At 35.4% G+C, this 22,054-nt stretch overlaps 2 protein-coding genes across 2 annotated transcripts; both read left to right on the plus strand.

The window, feature by feature from the left end:
• Nucleotides 1-5,256: 5,256 nt before the first annotated feature.
• LOC145612241 (uncharacterized) lies at nt 5,257-10,209 on the plus strand. The gene is made up of 4 exons (XM_081667617.1): nt 5,257-5,703; nt 6,422-6,501; nt 6,587-6,645; nt 9,663-10,209. Exons 1-4 carry the CDS (start codon nt 5,452-5,454, stop codon nt 9,965-9,967), a joined length of 696 nt encoding a protein of 231 aa, XP_081523743.1. The 5' UTR covers nt 5,257-5,451; the 3' UTR covers nt 9,968-10,209.
• Nucleotides 10,210-11,277: 1,068 nt separating this feature from the next.
• On the plus strand, nt 11,278-22,010 carry LOC145611161 (apoptosis inhibitor 5-like protein API5). The gene is made up of 17 exons (XM_081666440.1): nt 11,278-11,392; nt 11,486-11,631; nt 11,748-11,909; nt 14,057-14,156; nt 14,233-14,298; nt 16,323-16,417; nt 16,541-16,615; nt 16,776-16,925; nt 17,460-17,525; nt 17,602-17,667; nt 18,459-18,569; nt 18,722-18,811; nt 18,917-19,023; nt 19,768-19,879; nt 20,410-20,475; nt 20,560-20,663; nt 21,506-22,010. The coding sequence occupies exons 2-17, from the start codon at nt 11,512-11,514 to the stop codon at nt 21,708-21,710; spliced, it is 1,695 nt and encodes a 564-aa protein (XP_081522566.1). The 5' UTR covers nt 11,278-11,392; nt 11,486-11,511; the 3' UTR covers nt 21,711-22,010.
• The last annotated feature ends 44 nt before the right edge of the window (nt 22,011-22,054 follow it).

Consider the following 22,054-nt stretch of genomic DNA (forward strand, 5'->3'; position numbering starts at 1 on the left):
AATAAAAGTATATTGCTCTAGGATTCATGTAAGTATGTTGGACATAAAAGTCGGTCTGGAACAAGTCTTTATAGAACCAAGGTGAACTCCAAACAGTTAATGAAATTAGAGTAACTGACTTGTCAGGAACTCAGAGACCGTCAGAGTTCAGGAACCTAATAGGAACTTAAGTATGCACGTCGTTAAAAGTCGGTTTTAATGATATATATATTTTTCTAATACGTGCATATCTTTTAGGGATTTGGTTTTACTGAATAAAGATATTTATCTTCTAATTAATCCCTTTTGGAAAAAGATAAATTTTGTTTAAGAAGTATTTTTAAACTAAAAGATAAGATTGGAATAAAATCTGATTTTATGTTAGGTTTATCTTATTATTATTGACAGATTTTATTATTAACAAAAAGATATATTTTCGGAAAACTTGTTTTTAGAAAATATCTTTTAAACTTATCTTTTCAGAAAAATCTATCTTTTTCAAGATCAAATGAATAATTCGAGTGTACTATAAATATGCTCATATGTATTCATTCAAAGTTGAGGCTGATGATGTGTAGTGGTCGTGCTTAATGGTTTTATTCTTCACCACGAAGCTAAGTCAGTCCTCCTGGTCAAAGTTCCTATCAGGTTTTGGTTACAGTACGTCCAGTGAGTTCCAGACAGATTTTGAGTGTCCAACATATTAGTTTTATCTCTTTATTCATAGATATGTATTTAGGGATATTCAATGAGATCTTGTAATGGGAAAAAGGGTTTTGAGTGTTTTGTATTTTGGGGTGAGATTGTGAATTCTCTTAAATTCACGTTTGAGTGTATGAGTTTGAATTCTCTAAAATTCGAGTGGTAGTTAGTCACCCCGAGTCTGTCTTGGGTTGCAAGTGGGAAAAAGGAACCTGAGTGTGTCTTAGGTCGAGAAAGGAACCTGAGTGTGTCTTGGGTCGAAAAAGGTGCCTGAGTTTATCTTAGGTATGATAGGATAGGTTCTTATCAATTAGCAAGTGTCTTAAGAGGAACTTGCATGCGAAGCAAAAGTCTCTGTAATAGGTTGTACTAGGAGAGTTGCCTATTATAGTGGAATTTGTTTATAAGTCCCAATAGGACCGAGGTTTTACTTCCAGTTAGGCACTGGATGGTTTCCTTGTAAAACTTGTTGTGTGCTTTAAGTTCCTTTACGTTTTAATTGTTTATTTCCGCTTAAGTTCCGCGATTGGAACCTACTACCATTCACCCCCCCTCTTTTAGTAGTTCATCTAAACTAACAAGATGAGTTAGCATTTAATTATGTCAACTAATTAACTCTACTCCTACTCTTATGCAAACTCACGATCTCCCTCATTATCAACTCTTCCTTTAACACCATCTACAATGGTGAGACTTGAGTGAGTATTTTTAGGAGAGAAAGTATTGTTTGCAAAGGAAATAAACCAATAAGTTGGTATCTAAACTTAACAACTCCAAAAGAAAGTTGCTAAATTTAGATATTCAAGTTTGAGTCTCATTTGACAAAAAGTATGGGCCTTTTTTCAATATTATAATATATTTTGTTTATTTAAGTTTTATTTTATTTAGTGGGCTATAAATTGAAAGTGACATTAGTATACTTTAGAGAGTCTCGCCAAGTGGGTTGGGTATTACCATTAGAGGTAAAAAAAACAGTTCATTTTGTATTTCAGTACTCAAAGTTGAGTTCCAGCAATGGAGATGATCTAATTAATCTCATTTTCTAACTCCATTAAACATACTCCATTATTCCATCCTCTTACTATTAAACCCACGACTCACTATCATCGCTGCTCACTCATATCCGCGCACACTTACACTAGCAAACCCCACTATTTATCGTTGCCCAAAAACCACCTCAGCCACCCCACCACCTCTTTTCCCATCATCCTCTTTGAATCACACTCTAATATTCTCAATTAAATAATTAGGAGTCTTCAATAGCATTCACTTTGGAGCAATTTGAAGTATATATATGGATTGTCTATTCATATTGATATAAAGAGGATTAAGATCAAATACAACCACTATTTGTCCATCCAAAGAGGTTTTGTGATCAAAGTAGTTCTCTACCTTCAAACTAGCTTGACTATATATGGTTCTTGTAAATTTCTGACTGGCGTCATCAAATACAAGAATTGAACAATTGAAGAGTTAAATTTCTTGGAAATGAAGAGGAATATTAGAGAAGATGAAGTAAGAATTGAAAGAGTGAAAAATGGGGAAGAAGAACAGAGAAGAAAGATGGAAAAAGGTGGAATAGTAAGTAGGATTAAAATTTGAAAAAGATTAGTCTTTTTTACCTTCATCTAATAATCCATGTAAGCAATTAACTGGTCATTTTTTATATTAACATAATAAACTACAAGGTTAATGTGTTCAGAATTAATTAAAAGGTTGACGTTATAAAAGCGGACAGTCAAAACTCAAAAGAGGTTGACTTAATATTTACAAATTATCCTGAGAATAAAACAAGTAGACAATTTACATTGAAACAAATTTAAATTAGTATTGTACTAGATTAGTGCCCGTACGATGCACGGTAGTGACAAATTTTTTATCATAATTAAATTATGATATATAATATAAAAGTGAGACAGTGAACTCATGTACATTAAAAACAATTGCAATGTGTATAAGAAAAATGAAATAATATAAGAAAAATTATTAAAATTAAGATTGAGAGAAAAAAAAAATAGGGAGTAGTTGATTAGTTATGTTGAAAATATCTAAAAGTAGAATACATTATATTACATTAGTGATGCATGTTTTTCCAATAAAGCTCCACGACGCACTTCTAAAAAATAAGCTAAGTAGGTGAAGAACAATTAAAAAAAAATGTAAACCATAAATTTGACATCATACATTGTTTTAGCAGGAATTTTTTTAATGATAACTCGACATGTGTCCAAAGTAATGTAAGCATAACTTGTTGATGTAAAGAGTATAGAATAATATTTATAAAAATTTAAAGTAATATATATGAAAAATATTTTATTAAAGATGTGGAAAGTAGGTGAATCTAAATTACCACAATTATGATTTGGTGAAGATTTTGTGCATATATTATAATAGGTGACATTGACTTGACTTAAAATAGAAAAACAAATTTGGAGGGAAAAAACAGCACCAGAAAATGACACGTGTCATTCCTGGTGTCTGTTTAGTATTATATAATAATATATACACAAATATTCAATAACATCCGATTTACACTAATTGGGCAACTTCAATTTTCTCTCTCTTACCTCAACTCTAAGCAAGGGAGTCACTGCCGAAATCAGCCGCGCCACCGCCGAAATCAGCCGCACCGCCGCCGCCACCTCAAACACCCACGCAACTCTTCAAAACCTGCAAATAAAACAAAGGCATAGCAGTTGCTACCAGACTACAGATATGGCAATACAGTAGGAGTAATGAATAATTAACCTTCCCGTCATCAATGGCGGAGAAAAAGAACCAAAGCTTAAACATAATATGTTGCTTTTATGCATCAGATTCTTCAACTCAGAAATAAAACCTTTCCGTCATCAATTATATAATTATATTATTCGAGTAATACAGCCTACACAGGTAGGGCTGTATACCGGTCCAAAACCGGACCGGACCTGGACCGGACCTGTTAGGACCGGGATTTGAATCAGTGGATTTTAGGGACCGGAGACCGGACCTAATTCAACAGGTCCGGTTCCAGGTCAGACCTGATCAATCAGGTCCGGTCCAGGTTCGGACCTGAATTGTGAATTTTTTTTTTTTTTTTTTTTTTGTAAATTATTTGTTGGACCTGTTGCAATTTTGCAAATCCAAAGGCATGAATTCAACCTGAATTTGAAAGAAATGAACTAAAACAAATTGAAAAACATTTAATTAAACTCAAAAAACCCAAAAAAAGCATAAATTCAAAAGAAATGAACTAAAATACCGAAATTCAACAAGCAATTCTCACCCTTAATTCATTATTTCAAATTCAAAAATACCAAACATAATTAGAATTACATTTTTATTAGAAAATCCGAGCAAGGTTGTCGCGTTGGACTGTAGATGGTTGTTGCAGCGTCAGGGGCAGGGGGGTTCTCGCGCTTGTGGGTGGTGGGCACCTAGCCGATGACTGGTGGTCGCCTTAGGGGGTGTGTGAGTGTGTGCAGCGTGAGGGTGAATGGGTGACTGAAGCGTGATTGTGCTTGGCGGCTAGTGGGCTTAGGGTTTAGAAATAAAAGCTAATTTCTTGTTTTGGTTTTTGATTTTTTTTTTTAAATACACATTTTTACCGGGTTTCAGGTCCAGACCTGAAAACCCTGGGTTTGGACCTGATCCGGACCGGGACCGGAAACCTTGATTTTTAAGGACCGCGACCGAACCTGAATCTGCAGGTCCGGGTCAGGTCCGGTCCTAACTCCTAACAGGTTCGGGTCAGGTCGGTTTTCAGGTCCGGTCCCGTTTATGTACACCCCTATACATAGGTGAGAATTAAAGTATTACTTAGTTGCAATATCTTGCCTGTCTTGGCAACATTAACATTATCAAGCATAGTAACATGCGCATGCATTTCATTTTTGTTGTTATGTGATCGATCTTTATTATTTTGATTTGTTTGAGTGACTCTACTGTTTTTTCATGACTATTGTTAATTATGTGTTTATTTTTGTTGATTTTGATACTCTATTTTTGTGAAAAAAACGGTCACTTTTGTGAAAAAAAATATGGTCATTTATATTAAAAAAAAGGGGTCACTTTTGTGAAAATATAGGTCACTTTTGTAAAAAAAAAAGTATCACTTTTGTGAAAATATGGGTCACTTTTGTGAGAAAAAAGGATCACTTTTCGCAAAATATTCAATGTACAATAAAATTATGGGTAATGCTATATGTAGCCCTAAAGGTTATATATAAGCATTAAATATACTCTTGGAAATGATATAAAATTAGGAATTCATGACAAAAACACGCGTAAATCAGTGTAATTAGTGTTTATATTTTCATGATTTCTGGACTTTTAACGATTTTCAAGGCTAAATTTAATGCTTATATGTAGCCCTAAGGGCTATGTATAGCATTTTCCTAAAATTATTGTAAATCGGGGGGCATGCAAAAGTTTTTGTTATATATACTAGTACTAGTATATTGATAAACAAAAAAATTCAAGGACCGTATGTTATTTCAAGCCCAATTTTGTGACATTTTATTCACTACTTAAAATTGAAGAGTGTGACCCAACCCAGACTATCTAACAAAGTCCAATGCAATGCAACCCAAAATCCCGAACCAAGTGTTCTTTTAACTTTGCCCAACAAAACTCCCGTAGTCTGTAGCTCGTAAATTTGCCCACCACCTGTTCGATGAAATGCTTGATCGAACTCTTCAACAGAAAATCCCTCTCTTAACCTGGATTTAAACTTCAACCTTCTCACATTAATCTTTTAATTGTTGCAGAGTTGATTATACCACTACTACAATGCAACGATTTTGTAAACTTGCATCTTCTTCAATTCATGGTATTGTCAACAAAACATTGTCTTCTTCACTACAAGAAGCTGCGACTGCTACCCCAGGAAACTTTCTGACATGGGGTTCACTGGGTTTTGTTCGTACATCAAAATTTGCATCTGGGTTTTCTCCATTTGAAGTGAAACCATTGAATTCAATCATGGATGTTGAGCGAGCTAAGTATAAGACCCCAGAGGATCTCGCCACAATTTGGGATGATGTAAATGCTTTTTGACTTTACCTTGTTGTTGTTCAAATTTCTCAATTATTTCTTACTGAATTCGAATACATTTGTTGTTTGGTTTACTTTACAATGTTGAAGCCTTAATCCCAATTGAACGGATTAGTAAAATTGGATGTGACTAATTTACCCGGGCTTGGGACTGGCAGTGGGTGGGAAAGAGCAATGCTGGAATTGTGTTTATTGAATTGAAATGTTTAGGTTTAAATTTAGGTTATTTGTTGGTATAAATTGTTTGGTTTTATGTATGTAGAGAAATATTAGTGCTTTGCTGTCAAGTTACCATGCCTTCACATTGCTACTTGTAATAACCATAACGATTTTACAGTTGACAATTAGCTTAATCTACTGCAATGAATGTGTTGATTGTGCATTCACATAGTTTCGTTGCTATCGAAGGGGAACTGATTTTGTGAGTTGTAGTGTATATGAAGATGTCTTAGTATCTCACTGAGCTTTGCTCATGTCATTTGCAGTCTCAGGATATGATCATAACTGTAAATGGGATATAATCCGATTCCTGTCAAGCTTTGGACAAATTGCGCTTTTGAAATAACTTATATGCGCGCAGTTAATCATAAAAAAAGTTAGTGTTGTTTTTAGTTTCATGTCTTTTGGGAGTTGGTATGTTTTGTTTCTTTTCTTTCATTACATGCCTTTGTGATATGCACTTAATGTGGCTTTCCTTCATTTGCAGTTTCACTTAGGAAGAGGTCATATTGGTGCTACAATGAAAGCAAATATGTACAAGTTATTCGAGCAAAGGGCACTTGATTGGTATTCTCTTGTAGTATTGCTCACATGAATTGCTTCTTGTTAGTCTATGAAACTTTCTTATGATGCCTTTTAAATGTTCTCGCAGTCAATATTTTGTCATTCCCTTGTGGAGAGGAAATGGATACACAACCATGTTTTCTCAAGGTTAGTTTCTTTACAGACGATGGCGTCACCAATTGCATGAAAGAAAGCCTAATTATGAAAAGCTGCACATGTTGGACTCTAGAGTTTTAAAATGGCTGACTGTGTGAAATAAAAAATGTTAAAATTTCTTGGTCATTACTATATTGAATGTAGATACAAGTTAATATGATCAATCTATAACACTCTTGAAATAGTCCTAAAATCCCAATTTAAAAATCAGTATTCAACTTCTGCCCACCTTCTAGCATCTGCTTGGGTATTACAGCACAAATTTACAAAGCAACTGTCTATACTTCTACATGCTAGTATGCCACTCTAAAACAATGTCTGCAATAAGTTCGAATGTTGCTCTTTTTGGCAAAAAATTATGCTGAGCTCTTCTTACTGCTCTGAATTGCAATACTGTGTAACTCAGGAATTTCTTAGCCAATTAAGATATAATGCTTGCTATGGTGAAATACTGCAGGTTTCTACTACTGATATAATAATACATATCTATCGAGATGACTTGCTATTTGGTTTTTTAAATGTTCCAAAGCCCAAAGCAACTTAGTGACTTAAGCTCTATTCTAGATTACTATGTTTTCGATGTTCCATCCTATAGAACACATATCATCTCATAAGAATTAATTTGAGCTCTTTTTAGAAGAAAGAAACACATTTTGAAACTTTTGTTTTATTTAAACAGCATGCAAATTATTTGGTTGTTACTGTTGACCTACACGAAAATAGTGTCTAGAATTCGGCTGAAAAGAATTAATATGCTGTTGACTTAGTCTTCATTGGACTTTTATGATGAACTTAGCTGACTTCTATGTTTTTGTTTGTTGGAATTTCCTTGTATCGTTGTATGTATATCAGCCTAGGAAATAGGAATTCAAAACACACTAGTATTAGGATATACATTTTCCTACAGTTGAATATGCCAATGTGACAGCTTTACAGGTAGCCTACAACTGCTAGCCTGCTGCTGCATGCATGCATATAGTGCATTGTGTCATGAGCAGCATAAAATGAATTGGGTTTAGCCTTTTAGGATATTTTTAGTGTGTAATAAATCCATGCTAACTGCAACTATTAAATGTCCTAAGCACATCATACTTGTATTGGGTGTTTTTCCTCTATTCCCCCAACATTGTACTTACTTCCACGGTTCCCCCCATCCTGTAAAAGGCGTAGATTTTTGAGGGGGATTACACTCGAGCCTTTGTAATGGCTCTAAGGCATGAAAAGGAGAGATGTAGAGGTAAAGAGAATGAAGAGGAAGATGGTAAAGGTTTGAGGTGATACTGGAAAAGGGCTTATAAGGAAGAATGGGAGAAGTTCTATTTGAAGGTTGCTTTGTTGAGGATATTTTTTTGGTGCCTGTAGCCCCTATAATATAATACTGATTGGAATTTATCATCATTGGAACCTGAGTACCTGTGAAGGTCCATTAATTATTGCTGTAGAATTCTGATAATTATTTTATGACAAGTTTCCCGTCAAAAATAGAATAAACATGTCGTGACAAGTAAGGCTTAGCAATTTACCAGAATTACCTACTTAGAAGATGTAGTCACTCTTTTGGTAGAAACTTTAGCTGCTAGTCCATTCCTCGTAGTGTACTTGTAGATTAAAATTTTGCTTGGATAGAATTGTGAGTCTTCTAGTCTTTTCCTTGTACCTTGTCTACTGTTGTTTTTATCTATTCTGCTGTTTCTACCTTGCTTATTATTCTTGAGCTGGAACATTGGGGTATTTGTACCCTCTCCGGTTCATATTGTTCTTCCTATTATTGTTTTCTGTGTTGTTCAATGTAATTAAATTTTTTTTTGTCTTTCCTCCAAGCAAAGTTATTAGCAGCAATGCTACTTGGACTTGTCTCTGTTTTTTGATCCATAATGAAGTTTAATATATCCATATTCATGCTACTAGTGGTGAACTGAAGAGTTAGCAGTATTGACTTTAACTTTGACATGTGATGTAATCAATTTTGTGGTAGCCTCCATGTATCTTCTTAGCGATTACAGTAGCACCAGATGCCCTGGTTTTAGTATACATAATTGTGGGTCGCAAATAATTTCAAAATAGTTTTAACCACAGGAACCCTCTTGAAGCAGATGAGGAGATAAGGGAGAGTCTTAGGCTCTCCAGGCTCTCCAAATGATTCACTTATGCTCTTCAGCAGTGGTGTGCCTGAGCAGTTAATATTGCTCATTATAACCGCTACCTTCCTGCCAACATGACACATATATCTGAGAATTTCTGTTTATCTATTCTTGTTGCATTCTTGCTATTCTGTACCAATTTTTATTGCCCTTCATACAATTTTGAGCTCCCTAAAGCCAAGCCATCTTTTCCTATTTAACTTTAGTGCTTAGTGTCCAGATTCAACATTTGTCAGTAAAATGATTTATCTGACAGACAGCACTAATGACATGTTTTTCTCAACTTTGGTATGCATGGCTCATGACATATATCTTCAGATACTTTTCTATTCTCGGCTTCTAGGTGTAACCAATAGGCCCAAACTAGATTGTGGCTGACTAAACCATCTGGTTCATACACAGTAATATGTAATAGGCTGTTCAGTTTTAGGACTTTGACAGTCAATCCAGGTCATATCCTTAATATGGCATTTATTGAGTTAAGCAGTCAGGTCAGCATCTTGTGGCCGACTTGTGAGTTTCATTTGCTCATCTAATCGATAATAGAAAGTTTGCCACTCTTACCTCAGGTCTGTGAATTTGACATTTTATTCAAACTTAATAGATTCAAGTATGCTTGTACACTCTCTCTGAATGTCCTCCCCAAATGAATGTTGGAATCTTGCTGTAAAGATGTGTGTGTCATTGTTCAAAGTTGCATTAACGAAGTAGCAACTAGCAATTAGTCTTTTTACCTCTGTATGACAGTGACTACTTTTGATATTTTCATGTATCAGCTGCAGATTAGTTGACCTATGATGAGATTCTTTTAGTTTTGGGCATCTATTGTTTCATCCACTCAAAAAGTTTCCTGTAATATTATTGCAGTGAAGGTCCCACACATTATTTTCACTGGACTGGAAGATTATAAAGCTCGAGGAACTCAAGCATCTCCTTATTTTACAGTTACACATTACACCGAATTTGCAGATACCAAAGACTTGGTACTTGTTCGCGGAGACGTAGTATTTACCAGCAAGCTCACTGATGAGGAAGCAAAAGTGCTTTTGGAGACCACTCAATCCTTTTATCTTAATGATGTAAGGTACAAATTAGTGGAACGGTTCAACAAACAGACTCAGGACTTCGAGTTCAAGGATGTATTGCAGGCCTTGAATATGCCTTCAATGTAACTTTTAAACTTTTTTCCTCAAAAGATGACAGCTTAATATCTGTGGAATTTTGGGAAACTATGTAGAATAAAAATCAAGATGCAGATGTGTTTCTTGCTTCGCGCTCCTATTTAAGTTTTCTGTTACTTGCCTCAATGTTCAATGCTTGTGTTGTAATTTGTAACTGATACTGATATTGATCACCCAATTGAACCACAACATTGTAACATTTCCCACCCCAACCCCATGTTGGTTGCCTGCTAGCAGAGTACACTTAAACTTTATTGATGCCTTTTCTTTGCCGCAATGAAGTTTGCTTTACTTGGGACTTGAGGTTTAAAATGAAAATGAACGAGTTGAGGATACAAGAGTTGTAGCTCAAGATTTTTGAAATATTCTTCGAAAGTTTATATAACTATCTTAAAAAAAATATGTCTAGGTCACTATAAATCGATTTATACAACAAAGTTAATGAACAGGTCATAAGTTGTTTGAACCTCATCAGTATTTAACATATAAACTCCTAGAAATGTCAACTATATGGTTTAGAAGATCAATCTAAAATTTTGGGCTTTTTTTTTTTTTTTTAAGGAATGATCTAAATATGGTCTTCATTAAGGATTACAATTTGGTGTCTATTGATGGAGATTAATTTTCTTCTCACATGGGGAGAAAAGTTGACGAAATTTATAAAAAGAACTACAAAAAACAGTGATGTAAACGAGATTTGATTCTAAATTTCAAATACCACTCGTAAGACTTAATCAATAAAGTTAGTTGACATCCACTATAAAATCTTACAATTAATCACAAAAACTACAAAAACTTAAACACCAGCTTTTATATATGACTGACCACACCGTGTGGCCAGTCATCATAAAAGTTATTTTGTTAGTGTTATAGGGGATCCTTGATTTAAGTTTTCTTTTACATGATGTGACAAGCCGCACATAAAATGTGCTGAATCTTAGAAACCGACCAAATAAAACTAGGGCAAATTATTTGCCTCCGCACACCATAAATGTAGAAATAAAACCCATAACCTCCACAAAGGGAAACATTTCATTATTTAAACACAAATAGTTAGATACTAATAAGGGCGTGTTAACTGCAGCTTAATTTTAGTTCAGTTCAGCTCCAAACAGTTCAATTCAGTCCCTAATTTCCTTCTTTAATAAAATATTCATTTCAGCTCTATTCAATTCTGTTCAGTTAAACTCCAATCAGCTCAATTCAATTTAGTTCAACTCAGTTCAGTAAATGTAACCGTCCCTGACTCAACTTCAAATATACCTCCATATATCCTTAGCTCCCAAAACTCCCAATTGTACCGTTTTTCCCACAAAACCCTCCTTCCTCCACTTCCACCCCCCATCTTCTTCTACACTCTTCCACGCTCTCAATAAACACACACCTTCAAATTTTCGCTCCTCTGCAATTTTCTCTGTAAGTCTCCAAAATCCACACTATATATTATACACTGAATTATTTCATGTTCCAAATTCATCTTCCTCATTTTCTCTCTCCTCTACTTTCCAGGCTTTTCTCTCTCCTCTCCTTCATCAATGGCTGACGCCGCCACCACCACCTCCGCCACCACTCCCGCCGCCTCCGACGACGCCAAAGACATTGAAAACCTCTACGAGTATGGCGAGCGTCTCAATGAAGCTAAAGACAAGTCTCAGGTTTCCTCTCCTCTTTTTTTCAATTTCTAGGGTTTGTTCTTTGTTTGCGTTGCTTTGGAGGTTAATTTGATTGTTTTGAGTGCTGATTTTGTTTGTTTTTTTTGTGTGAATTGTAGAATGTGAAGGATTATGAGGGGATTATTAAGGCTGCGAAAGGTAGTTCGAAGGCGAAACAATTGGCTGCTCAGCTTATTCCGAGGTTTTTCAAACACTTTCCTGACCTTTCGAGTAGTGCCGTCGATGCTCATCTTGATTTGTGTGAAGAAGAGGACCTCGGGGTTAGTGTTTTCTACTAGTTTCAGTGACTCTGCTTGTCATTGTTTATTTGTTCCGAATTGGATTGATAGTTCGCGTTGATGGTTTAATTTGAACTAATGATGTGACAACTAAGTTTGGAGGGAAGTGTTTTGTTCGAAATTCGCATTCCATGTTAGTTGTTTTTAGTTTAGTATATTTTGGTAATCTTAAGGTTTAATGAAAGTGAAACTAGTAGTTAGAGATAAGATTATCGTTGTAAAGGTTGGTTATTGGCACATGTGAAGTTGCTGCTTGATGTCTCCCTCATCTTTGGGGTCTTTGTTTGCATCAAGTGATGGTGAAGTTGCTGCTTTAATGAAATGGTTGCTTTAGGTATAAATGCAACTCTTATGCCTTTTGGGATATTATATAATCTGCAAGGATTGGGTGATATTGTGCACAAAGCTTGGAAATTGTATATGAAACGAATATTGTATGTTTGCCTTCTTGACAAATGGAGATGACATCTTGACCTTTATATCTTCAAAATGTGTTTCTTCTTGCTTCTTGCAACTGTTGAGCTTTAAATAAAAGAATAATCGGGAGGAAAGGCTGATCACTTGGGAGTAGCAAGTCTGTCGCTGGATTTGTATTTAATTGCCGAATTTAGTATAAAGGGTTGTTACATTATTTAAAGACTTTGCCTTGTTGAAGTTATGGTGTTTTGGTTATGAGAGTAGGTGACTCTTTGAGTAGATGAAGTGTTTTGTTTGGAGGCAGTAATTTGAGTTTCGTTATGAACATGTACAATCCTCAATAAGCACAACCTAATTGGAGGTGGGTGATATATCATTGATGGTGTAGCTTATGTGTTTTTTTGGTCTTTCTCATTAGACAAAATCAATTTTACCATATTTCTGCATATCGTAGTCATTCCCTCTAGGCTCCACGATGTAATGGTCTTATGGAAGAAATTAAGAAGGATACTTTTTTACCTTGTGAGAATTCTACTGGAGGGTAGAGTTGGCTTAGAGTATTCTTGGTCTTACAATAGGTCTTTTAAGATTCCTATTCTTCACCAGGCAAAAGTATTCTTTACAAGATTATTTTTAGAGGGTGGGCAGGAGTTTCTTGTGTAAGCAAGTGCTATGAAGAACGAGTTGTTTCAAGATCTTTAGTTACCTCTTACATGTCATGTCATGCCTTAGAGAGTTAGAGCTATTGTCCTTTTTTTTTTTTTTTTTTTTCCTGATGTGATGAACTGAAAATCTGACTTGTATACTTTACTAATTAAGAGGGAATTCAAAGGGAAAAGCTTGGAAATTTGTTTAAACAGATTAATGATTCTTACATACTGTAGGTTTAGCATAATAAGCTCACATTAGTGACTTGAGGTCACAACTCTCCAATAGTGACTTTAGGTCACAACTCTCCAATAGTGACTTTAGGTCACCACTCTCTCAAGGATTCACTCCCAAAATTCTGCCTGCCCTATTCTTTCCGTTCCCTCTCTATTTATACAAAGGGACTATTAACCTAGCAAACTAATATTACTAAAATACCCATACTACCCCCCTTAGGTTAGTCTATTACGCCTGATTTTTTTTCTAATTTTATCCTATCTTTTCAAATGTGAAGTTTTAGATGAGATGCTTTACAGCAAGAGTGTTCTCTAGTATCCTTGCACCTTTTGTTGTTCCACTCAAGCATACCTTACCCATTGAAATTATTCTAACATAATACTATGTTTATTTTTGATGAATTTATGCTTTTTGCACTGTATCCTTGTGCATATGTGTGTACTTGCTTATGTGTGTACCCCTGTAGCTTTGAGATTTTTACCTGCTTCATCAGTTCTGCTTTTCTTTAGGCTCCTTGACTTGGCGGTAGCTATATATACGTGAATTTGACTCATAATCAATTTTCGTGTCTTATGATTGCGCCGTGCGAGGAAACAAGTTACATTTGTTTTATTGTGTGACAATGATAGTGGAGTAAAAGGCATTAAAGCTGCTTCTATTGTCGGTAGAGCTCTGGAGATTTCATCTGCTAGTAGATTTTCACCCCACAGTTTATTTTGCGTGTATTACAAGGGTTGTGATAGCCATCATATGTTTGGATTTTATGGCTGTTCTATCTTTGGGCCTTTTTTATGACTGAAATACTAACTTCTCTAGTCTCTTTGCAGGTTCGTGTCCAAGCTATAAGGGGTCTTCCCCTTTTCTGCAAGGATACACCAGAATATGTCTCTAAGATCGTGGACATTCTTGCTCAATTGCTCATGGCTGGTAAGATATGTTTGTTTTGCTTTACTTGGTAAGCCTTTGCTTACTTTCCAGATTGTAATGTATTATTCCATGACAGAGGAGAACGTGGAAAGGGATGCAGTTCAGAAAGCCCTGATGTCTCTTCTGAGGCAAGATGTGAAAGGTGCGTTACATTAGAATGCACATCATCTATACCATCAAGTTTCAAATGGCCAGCTGCAACTTTTATGTCTCTAACCTCTCTTTGATTTTTATTGCATAAATTTTTCTGAGTCATTTAATCTTGGATGGTTAAGATATATCCTGGACACTCTGGATTTGTTCATTTGTTTCATTTGCAGATAATAATATTTAAATAATTAAGTTGTGTCTAGTTTGGCTAATGAGGCTGTGTTCGTCTAAGATCTGTTTACCTTCATTCTATATCATCTTCCAATCTTCCCTCGTGATTAGCTTTTCTTATTCCACGTTTTCTATTTGAAATATTAATGCAATATTATTTCTCTGTTGAAAAACCACTATATTATCATTTGTAACTTGTCAGTGTGGGATACTAAGCAATAGTTATCAACTTCTTAGTCCTTAATTGATGGGTGTACTCTTTGAAAGTTACTTATTTGGAATAATAGTTGTACAATTTTCTAAAGGCACTCATTGTTTCTGAAGGACTGATTCATATGCCAGTGTTTCTGTCTCCAGTTTACATAGATTCTTTAGTACTTACCTCTGTTTTTTTTTAGTTGACACATATTCCTTTTTAGGAAGTTTTTTTTAGTTGGTCTAATTGACATGTTGCCTTACTCCCTTAGCTCTAATTTGCTGTTCAGCTTCTATGAGAATGTACTCACATTGGAAATATGAAAAGTGTGAGACTGTCAATAGTTGCATGATCTACCCTTGAAGTTGAAATATAAGACTAGTCTACATAATAAATTGGATGCGAGTCAATTAATTTTAAAGATAAGACAGGTGCGAGGTCATTTTATGGTCGTAATATATGATTGGGCATTTTTCCTTATGGGATTACTTTACCAAAATATTTGCCTGTGGTCTCTAAATGCTAGGTTTCCATTCTCCATGGAGGAAATTTCCATTTTCCCTTGAAGTTGAAATATAAGACTAGTCTACATAATAAATTGGATGCGAGTCAATTAATTTTAAAGATAGACAGGTGCGAGGTCATTTTATGGTTGTAACATATGATTGGGCATTTTTCCTTATAGGATTACTTTACCAAAATATTTGCCTGTGGTCTCTAAATGCTAGGTTTCCATTCTTCATGGAGGAAATTTCTGTTTAAATCTTTTTTGTTTAGGCTTAGGTTTAAGAGAGCACATTTTGTTGAAGAAAAGAGGCATCGAAGTAATGTTGCTGCTAGGGCAAAGCAATAATCTTGTATGTCAATTGAGAGTTCAAGCCTCTATGCAGTACAATTAGTATACTTCTGTGATGCATTAGGGCATGACTATTGTTGCATATGCTTCCTGGGGTCCAAACCATGTTTTTGATGGTTGGATAGAAATATTTTTTTTTTGCAGTTTAAGCTGGGATACTTGATGGGGACTAGTGAATAGGGTTGTAATGAATGATGTCAGATTGCGTTTGAACTCTGTTTTTAAGATGGAGGTAAATTTGGTAAATTTCGCTCACAGCCCAGAGCCAGTTTTACTGGCTTACTAGTGTCTATAGAGCTTGAGGGAGCAGTAGTGTGGAGGTGGATAATAAGGGGTTGACATAGTCGCTTAAGAAGACAGGTGTTGTACCTTCTTGCTAACCCATTTCATGGCTAATGGGGTTCTTTCTCTAATCCTCTTAGCTCACGTCAACTTCACTAATAGAAGTGTATATGTGAACCTAAGGTGTTTTAATTTGGCATGACTGATGCTACTTTAATTCAAAACATATTACTGTGGCAGTAGTATCATGATCAGTAGCAGAACAGTGGAAGGTCTTTAATTTTCTGATTTGGAGGAAAGTGGCTTTAAACATAGATTTGAATACAAGGGGCTGAGTCATTGTTTATTGTTAGGTCTGCCTTATTGAAGCTTTAACAGACCACTATATACTGATCTGTGGAACATGTCATTTTTTCTGGAATTTGCAATACTTGAATTTTATATCTAAATATTGGAAATTCTCAGAGATTGTTGATGTACTCCTTAGTATTTAATGAATTTTCTGTTGCAGCATCATTATCTGCGTTGTTTAAGCATATTGAGAGCATAGAAGAGAGTACTGATGAAAATATTCGGGAGAAGGTCTTGGCCTTTATAAGAGACAAGGTACAGTTTCCTATTTACCTGTTACTCAATTTTGATTACAATATCTAGATAGATCCATGGTTGTGTAGAGTAACAATAGCAGTTGTCTTCTCTGTTCCAGAACTAATCAAGCTGTATGTGCAGGTTTTTCCTCTCAAAGCTGAACTTCTGAAGCCACAAGAGCAAATGGAAAGACATATAACTGATTTAGTTAAAAAGGTATCATTTATCTGCCAGTATTCACCTGATTGAGTAATAGAAGTATCTGGACTCTGCTGATGACTCCTGGTAGCTGTATAAAACTACATTTTTAATAAAAATTAAATAAAACATTTTAATTAGTTTTATATAATTTTATTGACTAGTTAATATCTTGCAGAGTCTGCGAGACGTAACTGGTGCTGAATTTAAGATGTTCATAGACTTTTTAAAGAGTTTGAACCTATTTGGTGATAAAGCTTCTCCCGAGCGCGTCCAAGAACTCATTGAAATTATAGAAAGCCAAGCTGATCTGGATGCACAATTTGATGTGAGTCTTTATTTGCTTTGGCTATTAATTGCCGATACCTTCATTTCATACCTCAAGAAGTTATTTTGTGTACGATTATGACTATCGCATTGTTTTGTTCATTGTGCATAGTTTATAAGCTGGATGTCTGGCTTAATGTCGTTCTTGGTCTTAGTTAGGTGTTTTATACACACCAGTTCTTGGAATTCAACAGATATGAATCACTAGTTCATAACATATATATCCCTGTGACTAATCAAACATAAAATATATTTCCCAATGAAGCAGTAGTAAGATTCCTTGCCTTTTTAGCAATCCAATTAAGCTTGTTTCTAATGAATTATGGTTCTGCATTTTGGATATCCTTTTCTTTTCTATTAGATGATGAGCAAATAATGCTGTTTCTGGTTTTTCTTCTCTCTGTATATCATATCTTTATCCCTTTTCTCTCTTGGGGCAAGGGAGGGGAGATTGCATGCAAAATTCTGTTTGTATGGTAGGGCTATTCAAAATAAGTTTCCTAATTCAAGTTTGTCGATCTTCTCCCAATTGCAGGTCCTAGATGTAGATCATATTAACAGGCTTATATCATGCCAATACATAGCCATTCCCTTTTTCATGGTAAATATTGTCTTTTGTTTTACTTTAGTCCATTAATTAAGTTTCATCCTTATAATTATTTTTGTGTTTTTCACAGCGGGGTGCATCAAATAGCAATTTCCTCAATTATGTGAACAAACATATAATTCCAGTTTTTGAAAAGGTAATTATTCATTGCAGCAAATTATTTTCCAATTGCTAGTAGCACTCAATCTGTGTATAGAAGAAGTGATGCTTTCATTGCTTCTCTGTTCAATTTTTGCTTTACTGGGGTTTTCTTCAATTATATTGAATTTTAGCTTAGTAAATTGTCTGAAGTAAAATATAAGAACCTTGGATGGGTATATGTAAAACAGGGGTTTATGACTCATATCAGTAACAACTTTGGCAAAATGCTGGAGGCTGACTGAAATGAGCGAGATCCATTAGATGGGCTTATCTTAAGGAGGCCTAGGGTGACATTTCTAAATTGTCTATATTCATTGTATTCAGGCTTATCAAGGTAACCTTTTGGGGTGGTGAATAAGCTAAAAATTAATCAAGTTGAGCTAAAGCCCAGAATTTTTTTTTTTTTTTTCTCAAGAGTGTTGGGATCCCACATTCTCACATTCAATTAGAAAATACCCCACTATTACTTATCACATCTACTTCAAATAAATAATATCCTACTATCTCTTTTCACATCAAGTAACATATGATAACCAAATTACACCTCATCATCGAAAACTATGCGCCATGATATGTGTCAAAATTTCAAAACTAATTTGAGATGGAGGGAGTATTAATTTTATGGATTCCTTCATGGTATTAGATGTCAAGCTTTCAGGGAAAATACATACAGAAATCAAATTGGCTAAATGAAATGGTCAATTGGGTTTTGGATCAAATCTTGAAGTATAGTTTTTATTAAACCTATATTCTGATTCTGTTTTGCTACCTCCCATCTCCTCTCAGCTTCCAGAGGAACGAAAGCTAGATCTGCTCAAAAATCTAGCTGAAAGTTCTCCATATACCACACCACAGGATGCACGGCAGATCCTTCCTTCTATTGTTCAGCTTTTAAAGGTATGTGTTGTGTTACCTATTTCATTTGTTTTTGAAATGCAGGATGTGAATTCTCTTAATATTTCCAGACAAAGAAAAGGCTAATATTGTGTACATGTGGTTTTAGAGTATTGGCTTTTCTTAAAATTTCTTCTTTTTGAAATTTATTTCAGAAGTACATGCCTCGAAAGAGGACTGGGGAAGAGATGAACTTCACTTATGTTGAGTGCTTATTGTACACGTTTCATCATTTGGCTTCAAAGGTTATAATCTGCTCACTATCTGTCTTTCTTGTCCCTCATTATGTATGAGCTTTTGTTGTTGTTTTTCTTACTAAAGGTAGTTTTCTCTTGGTCTATTGCATTCAGGCTCCCAATGCTTCCAACAGCTTATGTGGTTACAAAATTGTAACTGGCCAACCATCAGATAGGATTGGCGAGGATTTCTCAGAATACTATAAAGACTTCACTGAGAGGTAATTGAAATCTATTACACTTGATTTCCCTAGGATGTTTCATTGATGATAAAAATAGTGATTAGTGAAATCAGATTTAGTCAATGTCCAATGGTTTTTGAATAGCAAGGATCAAGAGACTTTAAGCATAAAATTCTTGTTTTGACTAGTCCTGGTAAAGATCCAACCTTGAATTGTGGCACAACAATATCCTTTGGACTTTTGATGCTACATACTTAGGTCAAGGACTATGGGGGGCCAGGTCCCAGCCTGCCTTACCCGGTAATTGAGGCTGGGTGCTGTGACCTGAGCATAGTAGATCTCAGGAAGCTTTTTGTCACTTGTTGAGTCTTGACTTGTCCTGAAACAGCCTCTTGTGCTTACTTGGGAAGGTTTTGTGTGACTACCTATTTATTCTTAGGGCATATCTGGGTCTTGAGAATGATTTCAAGGTATTATCTAGTTAGTCCCTTTGCTCTAAGATGGAACTTTAATAGTTTCCTTTCAGTTGCACGAGTTTGATGACTGGTTTCTTCTTTTAGATGTTAGGGAAATTATAAATGTTGCTAGTAAATCTTAGTTTTCATTTGGGATTGGGTAGGGAGATGTGGATTCACAAATTCTTATTGGCGCTTGCTAAAGTTAACTAAAGAGTTGCAACCCTTTCATCCATTCATCAGAAGCATGTAAAGCCTGTTACTTTTACTTCATGTTTTCTTGCAAGAGGTTATCACTGGTTAATGTTATTATAATTTGGTTGTACAGGTTGAGTTGTGTTGAGGAGCTCTCTAGGGCTACCATGAAAAAGTTAACTCAGGGTATGGATGAGCAAAACAAGAGGATGGCATCCGCTTCCAATGAAGTTAAAGAGAAGATTGTAAGTAATATTCATTGTCTTCATACTACATTACTGCATCTCAATGCCACACCTTTTAAAAAACGAGGGGAGGAGAAAGAAAAGGGGGGGGGGGGGTGGTTAATCCTTCACTTGTAGCAACCTACTAAGCACTACTAAATGGTGGTAGTTGTAATATCTCCCTGGGGATGCTGATTGAACGTAAAGTTATGTAGAAAAACACATTGTTTACATTGTTAAGGTGGAGAAGCATTACCAGGGAAAATGTTTTGGGACTTCCCTTGCTAATTATTTGTAAACTAGTTATCATTACCCCATTTAATACTTTATTCTAGAATTACTGTCACTTTAAAAGATTAAAAGTATTGAACTTTTTATAAGAATACTTGGAGAGAATTACTAGTTCTAGTCTTCTAGACCCCGTTATGGAGTGATTTTTGTTTTGATGTTTGATTAAAGTAAATTTTATAGAATAGATTGTCACGTACTAGGGTGTGTAATATTAATCACATTGTATGTGACTAACTGACTATGTCTTTAATTTTGTGCAGAAAACTGAAAAACAAAATGCTACGACAGGGTTGAAAACTTGCAACAACATTCTGGCTATGACTCAGGTATGAAAATACTAGTACCTTCAGGCCTGCGTCCTTCATGAAGTCTCAAAGCAGTCTACTTAACTTATGCTTTTTCTGATTCAGCCACTGCATAAAAATTCACCTTCATTTATTGGTGACAAGAGGATCAACTTATCATGGAAAGAACCAGTAAAATCAGCTGTCCCTTCAGTTGCTGCTAATGCTGGGTGAGAATTGCATGCCACTCATAGCTTGTATCTAACCATCATTGTAAATTCTTCTAGGGTACATGGCCACTCTTAAAAACCGAGCAAGAAATCTTAATTACTAAAATCTAGGTTCACCTAATAGATTCTACTATCAATGTACTTGTACAGTGGGCTGACAATTCATTTTAAAAAAATCCCAATTTTCAAATCCTGCTGGTGATGCTGTTCATGTCTATCGAGCATTGAGTACTTAGCCTAATAAGACATCTTAATTACTGGAACTAGGTTTACCTGATAAATTTTACGATCAATATACATGTACTCTGGAAGAACAATATCATTAAATAAAAAAATCCCAATTCTTGAATCCTGCTGGTGATGTTGATTAGTGATGCAGGGGTAAATGGCCATTCTTATGTATCGAGCTAAGTTACCCTAATAAGACATGATAGACATCATAATTACTGGGCTATTAGGAAAGAGATTCATTATGGAAAACTAAATGTTTCTTTTACGACTCTTGTTAAGTTACTTGGGTGAAAAAACACATACAGTGTGTTAAAATTTGAACATATGATTAACTTATCTGTTAAATATGTATAATTTCTAGTATCTGCATTATATTAACCATCACTCTTGGGAGGTGGGGTGGAGGGGCTGCTCCGGTCAATAGCATTTGCCTGTTAGTAAAGAATAATTTGTTTGTATATTCGTGATCTCATAGGCAATTAGGCATGATATGGGTCTTTTCAGAGGCTTCCCTGAAATAATTATATGTCTGAACTTCATAGAACTTTATTTGAGATATGTGTATTATTGTTTCTTTGGCTAGATGTAAGTAGATTCTTGTACTTTTACAGGGTAAAACGGCCTGCTGGTGCTGCTGTTAATGGCTCCAACAGCAATGCAGCCAAAAAAGGTCGTGGAGCTGGAGGATTTCAGAACCAGCTTGTTAACAGGGCATTAGATGGCATTTCCCATGGAGGGAGAGGAGGTGGTGGTGGTAGAGGGGGCAGGGGAAGAGGAGGCTGGGGTGGACGTGGTAGAGGGAGGGGCTACAGGTAAAATTCCCCGGTTTCAGTTTCTTTTGATAATTGACGTGCAATTGGAAGTGGAAGAATAGTTGGTTGGAACTCGGATAGCTATATACAAGGAACGCGGCTGTGCCATAGATACCATAACTGCTCTTGACTGGCAAATGACAAAATTTTCATTTAGGGAAGGTGGTTGAGCTGATGTTTAGCATGTACTTTAGTAGGGTTGGGATTTACTTTGTTACATTCTTAACTTAAACAATTGTTTAATTTGAGACATTTTTTTGGTCCTTTATATTTTTATCATTCCTCAGGGGGATTGTATTTTCTAGCTGGTCTTCATGAAGTTCCCCTTCTTTGACGTAATTATCCATA

This window comes from Chenopodium album, chromosome 24, assembly GCF_948465745.1.
Source record: "Chenopodium album chromosome 24, dcCheAlbu1.1, whole genome shotgun sequence".
Taxonomy (NCBI): domain Eukaryota; kingdom Viridiplantae; phylum Streptophyta; class Magnoliopsida; order Caryophyllales; family Amaranthaceae; genus Chenopodium; species Chenopodium album.

What these genes read in the sequence shown, in the direction of transcription:
- LOC145612241 (XM_081667617.1), top strand. Translation starts at nt 5,452, where the DNA reads ATGCAACGATTTTGTAAACTTGCATCTTCTTCAATTCATGGTATTGTC. An exon ending in TCGCCACAATTTGGGATGAT is followed by an intron (nt 5,704 to 6,421) that starts GTAAATGCTTTT and finishes CTTCATTTGCAG; the next exon opens with TTTCACTTAGGAAGAGGTCA. An exon ending in GAGCAAAGGGCACTTGATTG is followed by an intron (nt 6,502 to 6,586) that starts GTATTCTCTTGT and finishes ATGTTCTCGCAG; the next exon opens with TCAATATTTTGTCATTCCCT.
- LOC145611161 (XM_081666440.1), top strand. Translation starts at nt 11,512, where the DNA reads ATGGCTGACGCCGCCACCACCACCTCCGCCACCACTCCCGCCGCCTCC. An exon ending in CTATTGTTCAGCTTTTAAAG is followed by an intron (nt 18,570 to 18,721) that starts GTATGTGTTGTG and finishes AATTTATTTCAG; the next exon opens with AAGTACATGCCTCGAAAGAG. An exon ending in TCAGTTGCTGCTAATGCTGG is followed by an intron (nt 20,664 to 21,505) that starts GTGAGAATTGCA and finishes GTACTTTTACAG; the next exon opens with GGTAAAACGGCCTGCTGGTG.